The following is a 14,274-nucleotide window of genomic DNA, read 5'->3' on the forward strand; positions in this document are numbered from 1 at the left end:
GAGCCAGCGTTCGAACCCTGGAGGTGTGAACTAAATCTCATAACTCCCAAGCTTCGGTGCCCCCTGGAGATTAAATATGCCATTCACAATTCAGACATCAATCACAGTAGTACTTCATAGTTCTGTATTATAATCATATCCCATATCAGCAGTGGCTCATATATAAAGGCAAATGGGGTTCTGCATTCAACCATTTAACAAACGTCAATCTTCATTCTCAACTCCATACGCTTTAAATTACACTGAAATACTAATGACGTCGATTAAGTTAACAATCTAAATTTTTTTTACAGTTGCTATGTTACAGATGTTAAGTTGAAGTTCTAATGATTCCCTTGCTTTTCTAGATGTTGGGTATTTAGCTTCCATAGAACGTCCATAGAATTATTATTGCACCTAGTGGTCAAAAATGGGAACTACAACAATCGCTAAGGCCCATAGGTGAAGGAATCATGTTGCATCATACTTCCTCTATGAGCATTTTCGTTGGAGGAGGATCAGCGGATAGAACAGGGTTGCCAAACTGTGATAGTTTTCCTATAACAAACTACCACCAATATGTTTTATAGCAAAAATATGAATTAAATAATACATATATATAATAAATGTCCACAAACAAAGGCAAAGTATAAGTGTAGACACTTTGTGAGTGAAAGTGTGTGTATAATTTAGGCCTCTATTAAGCTATATTATCAAAGATTGGGAGAGGGAAACAGGGATTATAGAGTAGATAATTTCCATCTATCAGAAATGTATGTGCATCACAGTGACCCTGATTCCCATGCAAAGGCTAGAACAAGAAGACAAAAAATGCATCTCCTTCTTGCAGTGCCCACATATTTTGGGCTAGCTTCATGTCATTTGTGTGTATGCTGGATGACTATGTTATTGACTCTTAACTGCCTATTACTATGTTAATCTAGAAATTCACTACAGAAACATACATAAAATCACTACCAGCCTACAGTATGACTCGAATGTGAGACATTCCCCCACCAAGACCTCAGTGGTTTGTCTGTGAGCCATTAAGTTTCACTCTGTGAGACACAATGTACACAAAGCCCTGCTTTCAGCTTGAAGTCAGCAATTTTCATTCCTTGACATCCTTGAGAGAGGGAGGTGTTTGAGAGGAAGAACAGAATTAATAAAGAAATAAAAGCAAGAAAACAACAACAACAATGAGGTCGAGAAAAAGTTTGAACCTGTAACTGAGGAAGGCAATAAACCAATGTCAAAGGCTACAAGTGCTCATTAATTTTCCTTGTTACTATAACTTTTTTTCTGGTATTAATAGTGCTGATGCTGGATTGAAAGCAGATTGGAAGCATGTGCGTTTATTAGCATCCAGCAACAGACAGTCACGCGTGTACACACCACCGCAGATCCTGACCAAATTCCTCATAAACACAAACATACATGTGCTGGGCTAATGATAAGGTCCATGTCTCCATCCTGACAGGCTGGAAAGGAAGGTTGTTAAAGAGCAGATGTATTGCCTTAAAACACACATGGCATTCATATTCGCATGGCTCCAGGACACAGAACCCAGTTATTTTGTGCAGTGTTGAAACTTTTGTCAAAGAGCTTCCAAATAGAGTACGTGTGTGTTGATAGATAGGCTACAATAGGAGTAATGATGTGAGGTATTCCAGTGTGTGCTTGTGGTTTAGGCAAGTGTATGGAACATGGGCTACATGTAATCACTGTACAAGACAGCCTTAAGACAAAGAAATGTAGGCAGGTTTTTATAAATGTTATATTCATTGCCTCAATTGTCATTCATCTTTCTTCATTAACAGCTTTATCCTGGTCAGGATGAATCCAAAGTCTATCGCAAGGATATCGCACTGGATATGAAGTGGGAATATACTCTGTATGCCAGTTCATCACAGAGCAACACACACACACACACAAAAACCCAGAGGGAAAGCAACCTGGACATGTCGAGAAGATGCACAAAAACACCATAAAGACAGTAACCTGAGATCATAATCGATTCCGAGCCGTCTCTGTGGAGTTTTACATGCTTTCCATGTGTATCAAACAGTCAAATAGTATATATCTTGGGTTCATAATAGCAAAATCATCAAAAATGAGGATCAGTAGAATTTGCATAACTCTTTCCAGATTTTCTCGATTAACATCTACACCACCTTTTATATGAATTTCTCTCATTTCTACAGTGAAATCCTATATTCAACGTGTTTCACAGATATCCAACTGTACTGTAAAGCTACGTACAGTACCAGAAGCAAAACCTTATCTGGCTATATTTAACTTTTTTCCTCTCCATTTCTTACATTATTATGTTATCCTTAGTTTTAATAAATTATAGCATCAAGTTTAGCGAAGCAAGTTTACTGTGACAAATTTCAACTGGCGGTAAAGCTAGGTCATTTTTTTCCTAGCTAGGTAGCTAAGGTTTGTGAGCTACCCAGATTTTTTTTTTTAATACACTTTTCCTGTTTGATACTTCTCATTACAATAAATAATGCATGCTTGAATAATAAATTGTAATCAACTCTAATTCACTGCAGTCTTTTTCACTCTTTTTATATCTGAATTATGCGTGTATCAACTGTGTAAAACACAATGTGCAAGTCGAAGTGTGTGTCTAATTATCTCTCGTAATGTGCAGTTAGAAAGAAGCATTTAAAGATGCCATGCCAGTACACCCCCTTTTATTCACCACCTCTCAGCCTTGTCCTCACTCTGTTTCAGTCACTCGAGGGGAGATTGGGGCTGAAGCCACACTGCAGTCAGAGGTAGGTGTAGCTCATTCTCTAGTTGCTTGAAGATTTTGTTGAATTAACCAAGTCAGTATCAATGTAGTGGTTTTGTAGAGTGAAAATGATTTATCCTCTTGTTCAGGTATTGGTAGCTTGTTTTTAAATGTGATTCTCCAAGCCAAATTGCATCATAAAGTTCATTGTCTTAAGATTTCAAAATCAAACCGATAATCAATCCTTTACAAAATTGATTTCACAATTTAAATTGACAGAAATAAATAAATAAACAAACGCCACAGTTCTTATACTCCAATAGTATACTACTGTGAGATCAACCGCTAGAGCTTCAAACTAGATCTGTATCACACACACAAAATGTTTTATGTTTTTTATTATGGAACCGGGCCGTTATAATAAAGAGGATTTCAGATGAAATTATAACCCATTGCTGTTAAATTGTAATAGTGGGCAAGTTGTTGTGGTATAAAGAGGTACAAGAGGAATAAAACTCTTCGTTATATGGTGTTATTGAGAAATAACCCTATAAACACCACATCCTGAATTGTTTACTTTACTTATTTTACATCAGGCATAAAATGACTTAGCAATGATGTTTAATTTGAAATCCTGAAATAACAACAGCACAAAGAAAAACAAATACGACAAAGTATACATCCAGAGTCAGAGAACTTAATTACACTTGCGTTTTGAAAAATTGAGTTTTGCCATCAGTTGGCCACTGTAGTGTTTTCATGCAGCATTCTGAGCTGGGATAATCACTCTGCACACCTGTATCAGAAAACCACCCTTAGGCCAAAACATACCCTGCCTGCATACAATACACAAAAAGAAGGCGGGAAAAAAAAAACAGGATTTAGAATTTATCCTACCTGTCCAGACATGAACATATTTGTATCTAGCCATGTTTTTAATGTATGGAGTTCTGTTCTGACTTGAGATGGTTAGATCTATAGATTGTTAAAGAGCAGAAAGGCAAGTTTAATTCTATATATAGCATGGGAAGGATAGAAGAAGTCTGTTTTATACAAAGTCCCAGCATTTCAGGGGCCAAAAATGAATTGCAAAAACAGTTGCATCTTGGCTGACTACGCATCACTATATGAACAAGAGATAAGAAAAAGTGCTATTTTTCCTCTTGTGCTGGAGTACAGAAAGCTGAGCTGCTTCGTGAATACATCTTTCTTTAAATAAAACAGGATGCTCACTCACACCCGATTGTCATCCTATTGTTGAAAGCATCTGACTCTAATTTCACCTTCAAACTAACTGCTAATCCTAGAGGTCCACATCCTTTTGCCACTCACAGATATATAATATTGGATCATTTTCCTCAATAAATAAATGACCAAGTATAATATTTTTGTCTTATTTGCTTAATTGGGTTCTCTTTTAGGACTGAAAATGTTTTAGATGGTCATATTTATGCAGAAATGTAGAAAATTCTAAAGGGTTCACAAACTTTCAAACACCACAGTACATATGATTGGGTGCAGTCATTTTTATTTTTACAATTATTTCATACAGACAAAAAGTGAATCGTCCATCGAGACCCTCTCACCACATCTAGTGATGGGGAGTATGTGGAGTATGTTTTTGCTGTGGGCGGGGCTTGTGCACTTTGCCATCGCTCACACCGACTCCCTTACCTGGCTTAACTACCTGCGCAGTCGAGCCTACAGCTACAGCCCAAATGGCAACTACTACGCTTCCCTTCACGCACAAGATGACTCTGAAGCACTAGACTGCCCCCTGGAATGCGAATGCCCTCCTGCCTACCCTAACGCCATGTACTGCAACAACCGCCACCTCCAGCATGTGCCCTTTGTGCCCTCACGCATGAAGTACGTGTACCTCCAAAACAACCGGATCACCGGAATCACTGATGGGGTTTTTGACAATGCCACTGAGCTTGTCTGGATCATCCTGCATAGGAACCAGCTGAGATCAGACAAAATCAGCAGCAAGGTCAGTGCAACAGAACAGTCCCAGGCACAAGCCAGTCCATAATTATACTAATGGACTTTATTTTCTTATTTTCACAGTTTAAACAATAATCTGTAAGGATTTTTTTATTATTATTTTAAACAGGAAGTTGAAAGTCTCACAGGCAATCATAAAAGATCAAAGCATTTGTATCACAAGCAGATGCATTTGTGGCAAAAATTTGTAAATACTGTTAAATGTAGTCATTTCCTGTCTCTCTCTTTGAAAATGCAAAGCTCACCAGACAAAAAGATCTGCAAATGGTAAAATGGACTTATTTTATCTTATTAGGTCTTTGCCAAGCTGTCCAAACTGGAGCGCCTGTTCTTGCAGCACAACAAACTTGAGCACATCCCAGAAGGACTACCTCATGGCCTTCAGGACCTGCGCTTGGACCACAATGCCATCACTTCCGTGCTTCCTGGGTTCTTGCGTGGAATGAACGATCTAAAAGCTTTGCATCTCCATTATAATGCCATTCAGGATCTCGGCGACACTGTAGAGTCACTGGCCTCTCTCGGCTTTCTGGATTTACGTGGGAATCAGTTATCAGAGATTCCCAAGAACCTTCCACCAAAGCTGAGTCAGCTGTACCTCGACCACAACCACATCTCTTCTGTCCCCGTGGATTTTGTGAAGAAGCGGCCTGAGCTGCGCTTTATGCGCCTCTCACACAATCGGCTCACAGACGCTGGAATCCCACCCAATACTTTTAATGTGAGCACGCTCATGGAGCTGGACCTGTCCTACAACAAGTTGGAAAAGATTCCAACCGTCAGCACACGTCTGCAGGTCCTCTACCTTCAGGCAAATTGCATCAAAGGTACGAGAAACACCCTTCAAGGCCACATTAAGTAACATGGCAGCATATTAGGTGACTGAAATATGTAAATTACTGAGTGTATGAGACATGCACGTTTAAATTGTTACACTCTCAAATGTTTGGCCAAAAGCTACTTGATTACACTTGCTATAATGAATCCAAAATGTTTTCCCCTTCCTCAGAGTTCTCAGTCAGCAGTTTCTGTCGAGTTATAAACATGGCCAACTACTCAAACCTGCGTGTTTTGCGGCTGGAAGCGAACAAGATCAACTCTCACGATGTGCCCCCTGAGGCTCTGCTCTGCCTGCGCAAAGCCACAAGCATCAACCTATAGGCCTGAAATGAGACCTGATGAGAAATGATGTCATGCTGACATCAACACCTGAACAATATAACCAAACTAGTCAACATTTTACTTTAAGACCAGGGTTAAAGTTAAGGACAGTGATTATTAACAGTCATGCTAATAGCATGAATTTAACTCAATTAAATAACACAGTCAAGTAAAGCATGAATATAACCTCCATACATCATTTTAAATAAAGTTGAGTAAAATATACTCATTGGAATTTACTAGAACAGTCATATTTGAACAAACTTTAACACATTTACTGGATAGTCATGTGAAAGTCCACACAGCGGGGATGAACTTTGACATACTCGGTTTCTTTTCTTGCCCAACACATTTCTGCATTCAAGGAAGTGAGACCTGTGTCACACTTTGGTGATCAAGGGATGATCTGACGTAATGCCGGTTTTACAAAAAGCACCAGCGAGTTGTACAGCATTTAGTGCTCTGTTCAAATATTAACTTTAGCTCTTGAATAAACAGTGAAACTTGAATTGTTTTGTTTGCCATCACGTCTTACATTTCATTGTGCAATCCCTTTGTCTTTCATCTCAAAATAGAACAGAATCAACTCAAAACAATGCAACTTTGTGAGGTAAAGGGATTTTGGGTCTTCCTTCAGCTTTCTCAAGTTGATGTAATACACATTCAGTTAAATGACCGTTCATCTAAATAATGTGTTCATCGATCTTGCCAACATTTATTTACTTGTTTTTTTCCTTCCAAAAAACACAACACAAACGCATGGGCAGTTTCCAAATGAACCTGTTGAGAAACACTTGTACTCGCATCATTCATCAATCAAGAAACTCGAAAGGAAAATTTAACCCTCAGTATTCACTTGTGAACCAGTAACACTCAAAACAGATGATGGAAGCCAAGCCTCATTCATCCCAATGAAAACATCAATATAATAGAGAAGATGACAATTTGGTTGTGGGTAAGCCAAAAATATTTTAATGCACAACACAGGTTTTTTTTTCCTTGTCATTTTTTTGTTGCATTTTTCTCTTCCCCCCCCCTCCTTTTTTATAACAAAACTCAGAATTAACATAACATAGTGCAGAGCAGTACTGACATGAGTAAAAGCTACTCACAAAAGTGCCATTGCCTTTGAAGTGTCTACATTACTCCCCCCCACCATTAATCTTTTTTTTTTTAATGTATTTATTTTTTATTACACCCCCTTTTTGGCCTTCTGCAAAATCCGTGGACCTTCAATGATCATGCCTGCAATAAATAATAATAAAAAAATAATTAGTAAAAGATCACAACATACAGCATTCCTCATAACCTACTTTTAACAGTGTATACCAATTATACAGCAGTTTGAAATTTTTCTTCAATGGCAATAAAGCTCCTTGAACAAATGAAGTTTTAAATACAGTGCAATGAAAAGTATTTGCCCCCATCCTGATTCCTTGTTTTGTCTCATACTAAATTGTTTCAGAAATTAAAACGAAATCCAAGATAGAACAAAGGCAAACCAAGTATATAAAAAAAAAAAAAAAAAAAAAAAAAAAAAAAAAAAAAAAAAAAACACACAACAGTTGTTAAAATGATTGTGTGTCATTTACTGAAGCAAAATAAATAAATAAATAAAAATAATTATCCAATACCAGCAGGGCCTGTGTCAAAATGTATTTACCCCCATAGTTACTAATTCCCCAAATCTATGAAACTGCATTCATAATGGGGTTCAGCTGGACTAGACACAACCAGGCCTGATTACTGCAAACCCTGTTCAATCAAATCAACAGTTAAATAGAACAATTTCAACAGCATGAATTTGGTCTTACCCAGTAACACACTAACAAAATGGAAAGTAATTCCAGAAATGATGAGGAAGAAGGTGATTGAAATATAGAATCAGTCTGGGAAAGGTTACAAAGCAATTTCAAAGGCTCTGGGACTCCATCTCCAAATGGTAAAACTCGGCACAGTAGTGAACCTTCCCAGAAGTGGCCAACCTTCCAAAATTCCTCCAAGAGCACAGCAACTACTCATCCAGCAAGTCACAAAAGTGCCAAGGACAACATCAAAGGATCTACAGGCCTCTCTTGCATCAGTAAAGGTCACTGTTCATGATTCCACTATCAGAAAGACACTGGGGAAAAATGGCATGGAATGTATTGATCTGCTGCATGGAACTGCAACACTTACTGTCCACGGTTCAGAAGAATTCATGATTTAAATAACTTTTGTCGTTTAATTCTCACCCGAAGGGTGCAATACCCAGAACGCAATATGGCAATACATAATTCAAGCGTCGGGAGCCCCGCCTGTGCTCAATCAGAAGCTGAGTGAAATGTTTAACTGAAGTCTCATGTGACATCATTCCAGGAAATACTGCTGTGTAAACAGTGAGTAATCATAATGGGACTTGTGTGATTTTTATGTGTGTGTCAGAATTTGCTTTTTAAAACATTGCATTGTGCATACTATCTAACCAGAGCTGTTTGATAGTTCTTTTTTAAAAAAATTTTAAAGCATGATTTAGCCACTAACAGGATGCCAAACTACAACAATCTTTTAGAGTTACACCATTAAAACTAACAAGTTTTAGTTTAGACAAATAGCACACTCTGTCTTGTAGTAGTAATCCATATTAATTGGAAAACATTTAACCTAATGTCAGCAAGTCCTAAATAAAATTCTTAGATAGATATAACCAAGTAGCTCATTTAACTGGGTGTGTAATTTTTCGACCAGGTTAGAAACGTCTACTTGTTTACAAACACTAAAATGGTCTCTACCCACGTAGGTACCAATAAGACAGCCAGCAAAAAGATAAACATAACTGCTAGCTAACATTATGGTAGCTACTAGTGTTGTATAGTTGCAGTTATTTGTCTCAGGGTAGTTTTGGAAGACCTACAGTTGCTCTCTTCCCCCTGTTGCTGGTTAATTTCTTTTTGTATTTTCTGGCTCCAACATGAACAGTGGTGCTTGAAAAGTTTGTGAACCATTTAGAATTTATTAGCATAAATGACCCAAAACATTATCTACTTTTAGGACTTGTTTGAAAATCTGATCGAGAACCCAATTAAAACAAGTGAGACAAATATTATACTTGGTCATTTATTTATTGAGGAAAATGATCCCATGTTACACATCTGTGAGTGGCAAAAGTATGTGAACCTTTGCTTTCAGTATCTGGTGTGACTCTTGTGCAGCAACTGCAGGTAAGCATTTCCGATTACTGTTGATCAGTCCTGCGCATCGGCTTGGAGGAATTTTAGCCCATTACTCAGTACAGAACAGCTTCAACTCTGGGATTTTGGTGGGCTTCCTCAACAAACTGCTTGCTTCTGGTCCTTCCATGACATTTCTATTGGACTAAGGTCAGGACTTTGACTTGGCCATTCCAAAACATTAACAGGGCGCTCACTCACACCAGTGTCATCCCATTGATTGAAAACAACAAACTCCAATCCACGTTCAAATGAACTGCTAATCCTAGAGGTTCACACACTTTTGCCAATCACAGATATGTAAATAAATAACCAAGTATAATATTTGTGTCTCATTTTTTAAAATGGATTCTCTGTCTACTTTTAGGACTTGTGTGAAAATCTGACGATGTTTTAAGTCATATTTATGCAGATATATAGAAACATCTAAAGGGTTCACAAACATTCAAGCACCACTGTATGTCACCGTGCAACTGTAAAAATCCTCATCCCTCAAGTCATTTCTGGTCACCCGAGTAATCCATTCGCTCCATCCCAATAATTTATTTAAAGTCATTGCTTATTAGCAGTAGTCAGCTAGCACTCTCACTTTCCTGAACATACTGTTAAAAGAGCCATGAAACATTAAACTAAATGTGTTGAGATTTTAACAGAGGTGTTCATGTTGCACATCATAAAAGAATGTTGGCAACCATTAATTTTAATCGTAGGAAAAAAATGGTTCATTCTGATCTTTTTCCCCCCGCTATTTTTGTCTTTGGGGTTTAAAATCTACAAGGTGTCACTGCCTGTGACATGGCCATGTACTGTAGTACTTCAAGCACACATCTGTGTCAATTATTCATGAGACTGCATGCTCTTATCCTATGAGAAGACACTGTCTCTTAAATAATCATGACAGCACGTGGTGCTTTTTCATCACTTCAAAGGATGTGTGTAACTAACCCTAACAGATTTACTTGCACTAATTAATTGCTTAAAGCTCCAGTGGGCCATCGCGTTAAATGGAAAACTACAGTCTGTGTCCAACTAGTTTTTGCAAAATAGCGATAGTCTATTTAGCGGATTTGTGTTACGTTGTTCAATTCAGCTATGCATATAGAGAGTAATTTTTGGATATAAATAAATGGCGCACTTATATAGCACTTTTATCCAAAGCGCTTTACACTGCATCTCATCCACCCATTCACACACACACCCCAATGGAAGCAGAGCTACCATGCAAGGCGCTAACTTGCCATCGGGAGCAACTTGGGGTTCAGTGTCTTGCCCAAGGACACTTCGGCATGTGGAGTCATGCGGGCCGGTAATCGAACCGCCAACCCTACGATTAGTGGACACCCCACTCTACCACCTGAGCCACAGCCACCATATATATAAAACTTTGATGCACGGACATTGCATTAGACAAATGGATTCCACCAGCTACCTACGAAGATTATCAGAACACCATACTCAAGCAAGTCAGCCAATCCGACAGGAAGTAGCAGGCGTCGATGGGGAGACCATGAACAAATACAGGGAAAACGCAGAGGCCTGCGGGCTAAGCTAAAGGCTAACCCTCATTGCCCTGCACTACCTAGCTTATTTCTAGCTAACAGAAGGTCAGGAAATACTTATGACTGCAATGTTATGATTCTCACAAACTTGGCTCCACAGCTGCACTCCAAACAGCATGATGGAGCTAGAGGGACAACTTTTTCAGAGCTGACAGAACAGCAGTGGACACTAGTAAATTCAGAGGAGGAAGTGTTGGCATGTAAACCAAGGTTAGTGTACAGACACAAACACTACGGGGTTTCCCCCAGTATTCAAACAGGGAAATCTCACTACAGAGCCCATTGCACCACTGCTGTAAAATTTGAGCTGGTATGTTTACACCAGCTGTATCGATGTTTAAACTTTAGATTTTGGCCAGAGTGTCCTTTAAGGTATAGAAGGAAGTTTTTCAAGAGTTTGCACTGCAATCTAATTATACCAATGCGTTCTGTATATATTTCAAGATGTTAAATATTGATGTTCAGTGTGCTTGTGTGGCATCTTACCTGCATAAACGTTACCTATTTCTTAGGTGAGGCTTCCTTTGCTTGATGAGCTTGAAGAACAGCCACTGCCTCCTCAACCTAAATATGTTGTTGATTAAAACAAATAAATAAAAAAATCTATGCAATTACAGAAAGGAATAACACTAATAAAAGGCACATTTTCAGTAGTCAGGTATTGCTTTTGACAGTTATGAATACCTTGGTTTGCAGTGACTCTGGAGACTCTAACATGAGTAGAAGTTCAGAATTATCTATTTCGAGCAGCATGCCAGTGATCTTGCCTGCGAGGTTCGGATGCAGGGCATGGATCAGTGGATACAGACGTTCACCTGCACAAGAGTCACACACAGTCCCTGAGAGGTAGGCTTTGGATGACTGACAACTGCTGCAATGTCCATCGAGTTGGACAACGTTAAATGTTTGATTGAAAACATGTCTGTAGCTTTAAGACCAACATAAACAAGTTGTCCCAATGTGTTTAATTTTAGCTTATAGCTTTTGTAGTACTATACAAACTCCGACTAATAGTACTCTAAATCCCTCACCTTATGAATCAGTCTACGAGAATGACTTTTATTGATAGAAACTTCAAAAGCACTTCTGTGCTGTTACCCTGGATAAAGGTGCCTGCCAAATGCCTTAAACGTATAAGAAAATGAGATGTGTTTAATCAGGGCTACACTGCTATACAATAATTCAATTGGTAACTCCACTGCTGCTCACAAAGTACATGTTTATATAATTATATTTTAAACTTCTAATGAGCTAAAGTTTTGCAAGCATTCCTGACCTTGTTGATGGCTTAAAAAACCAAATCCTAATGCTGGCAACAAGCATTTCATTTGAGGAAACCCATTAACATCCCAGAGTTGAAGCTGTTCTGTACTGATGAAAGGGATAAAATTCCTCTAACCCGGTGTTCAGAACTGATCAACAGTTACCGCAAATTTTTAGTTGCAGATGTTACTGCACAAGGGGGTCACACCAGATACTGAAAGCAAAGGTTCACATACTTTTGTTGCTCACAGATTTGTAATATTGGATCGTTTTCTTCAATAAATAAACGAACAAGTATAATATTTGGTCTCATTTGTTTAATTGTGTTCTTGTAGTCTACTTTGAGGATTTGTGTGAAAATCTGATGTTTTAGGTCATATTTATGGAGAAATGTAGAAAATTCTAAAGGGTTCACAAACTTCCAAGGACCAGATAGAGAAAGAGAGAAATACCCAGTAGTTGTTTCTGCTCCAAAAGGGGTGCGGCTGCCAACATTGATGGAGTAAGGGGCTCTTGACCTTTTATATGAACTGCAGGCTCCATAACTGCAGAAGGCACCATCTACAAAGTAACATTTTCTCAAACAGAATAAGGCTGAAAAGTTAATGCCTCTCAGGCAAGCCAACTCAAGTGCAGAGTACTCCATTTCAGCTGGCATTAGTGCCACAGTGATGCATGGCCGTGTTCTCTCTCTCTTTAGAAGAACGCAAGCTGGGACAGAAAACATCTGACTCAATGTTACACTTTCTTGTCTTGTGTTTTTGGCATGCCTCATCATCCAAGATGGATTCTTGAAACATCACATTATACTGAAATAAAACTAAATCCTAATGTGATTTTCAGCCAGAAATCCAGAGATTTTTTTTTTGTAAGTGTACAAGTTCACTTACAAGGAATTTGACTTCATTACTCCCTTAACAAGGTGACAATTAGGTGATCAAAAGGTGAAGCATTAAACAATTTTTTTTTTTTAATGATGTGTCAAACTCACAAAAAAATAAAGATGGGCGTATACAACTACAAAATGCATCAATCTGATGGAAAGATGGAAAATATGTACAGATTAAATAAACAGAGGTGGGATCATCATGCAGAATTATGAACCATATCAAATAGTCCAAGGGAATATTACTATTCTATGAGCCACATTCAATTAATATTTCACTGCATTTAAAATCAACAGCCATATTTACAATTTATAATTGTAAATATGGCTCATTAGTATTTACAAATTGCTTCAACGGCCATGCTTGTCTTTTTCTGAGATAACGCAGGCGCTCTGCATATTTGCATGCATAGATGTGCATTACCTGCTGTGGAATAGAAGTTGGTACAGTGATGACCTGTTGAACATTTCGAACCCCGCTTGAGTATTTGTATTGAGAGACGCCCCTCACCATAGGCCCTCCCACAGTTCGCCCACCTGCTGTCTGAGTCCCGATGTGCGCTGGACAGAGAAACATTTAAAATATTTTCCACTACACGACCCAAAGTACAATATAGGACAATACACAAAACAAGGAACAATGGGTTGTTTTATAACAGCACGGCAAAGCAAACAGCATCAGGCTAGTTTTTTGCCTTTATTTTCATAATTAGCTTCTGTACGCTGCTCTGGATAAGGAAGCCTGCCAAATGCCCTAAACATAAATGTCAACTAATAGCCCAAGTTGTCTGACTTTCAGGGCAGAGCAACAAAACATGAATAGGGGTTTAAATTAAGAAAGTGAAACATGTTTACCAGGGCTACATTAGAGCTATTAGAGATGCACCAACGCATTGGCCAATAATCGGTATCGGCCAATAAAGGCATTTTTTTTCTCCACGCTATGGGTCATCGGCTGATCGTTTAAAAACGTCCAAAATCAGGGCCGATTTTATGCGGTCAATCAAAAATGGGCAGGAAAACATTGATTTCGTGCTTTAAAATGTAAATGAATTAGCAAAGACTCAACGCCGAAACTCCCGCTTCACTGCTGCAGCGTCCAGTGTAAAATTTCAGCAGTGCAGAGCTTAGACTGCATTTATATTCCACACGAGACATTATCTTTATAAACAGTACGAACTCGATGCGTTTTCCCACCCTCTTTTGATTGCCTTGGCCAATACATCGGTGCATCTCTACAAATAATGCAAAAGGTGGGCATGGTTCAAATACATGCAATCACTCAATGGAAAAGAAAAGAAAAGGAAAAAAAAAAAATGCTGCCCACACAAATATGCCTTTTCTATTGGAAATTCCTCATATCGCAAAACAAAACACCCGTCTTAACATAAACACATTGTCTTTAAGTAAACAATTAGTTGCATTGCTCTCAAATCAACACTTCAAGCTCAATAAAGAGGCAGTGAC

General features: G+C 38.4%; 2 protein-coding genes across 6 annotated transcripts in view; one reads left to right on the top strand and one right to left on the bottom strand.

The window, feature by feature from the left end:
- Positions 1–2,706: 2,706 nt before the first annotated feature.
- On the top strand, positions 2,707–6,500 carry fmodb (fibromodulin b). The gene is made up of 4 exons (XM_017467398.3): positions 2,707–2,765; positions 4,275–4,715; positions 5,025–5,556; positions 5,739–6,500. The coding sequence occupies exons 2-4, from the start codon at positions 4,320–4,322 to the stop codon at positions 5,888–5,890; spliced, it is 1,080 nt and encodes a 359-aa protein (XP_017322887.3). The 5' UTR covers positions 2,707–2,765; positions 4,275–4,319; the 3' UTR covers positions 5,891–6,500.
- Positions 6,501–6,840: 340 nt separating this feature from the next.
- Positions 6,841–14,274, bottom strand: part of pabpc1l (poly(A) binding protein, cytoplasmic 1-like) — a 15,760-nt gene continuing 8,326 nt past the window's right edge. For 4 of the 5 annotated variants that reach the window (XM_053680147.1, XM_053680146.1, XM_017467679.3 and 1 more), the window contains 5 exons: positions 13,232–13,368; positions 12,374–12,482; positions 11,343–11,473; positions 11,145–11,222; positions 6,841–7,135 (listed from right to left, as the gene is read on the bottom strand). In XM_053680147.1, coding sequence (XP_053536122.1) covers positions 11,160–11,222; positions 11,343–11,473; positions 12,374–12,482; positions 13,232–13,368 — 440 coding nt within the window. In that variant the 3' untranslated portion in view covers positions 6,841–7,135; positions 11,145–11,159. The remainder of the gene's footprint in view (positions 7,136–11,144; positions 11,223–11,342; positions 11,474–12,373; positions 12,483–13,231; positions 13,369–14,274) is intronic. The other variant, XM_053680145.1, reaches the window with a different exon arrangement.

This window comes from Ictalurus punctatus, chromosome 5, assembly GCF_001660625.3.
Source record: "Ictalurus punctatus breed USDA103 chromosome 5, Coco_2.0, whole genome shotgun sequence".
Lineage (NCBI taxonomy): Eukaryota > Metazoa > Chordata > Actinopteri > Siluriformes > Ictaluridae > Ictalurus > Ictalurus punctatus.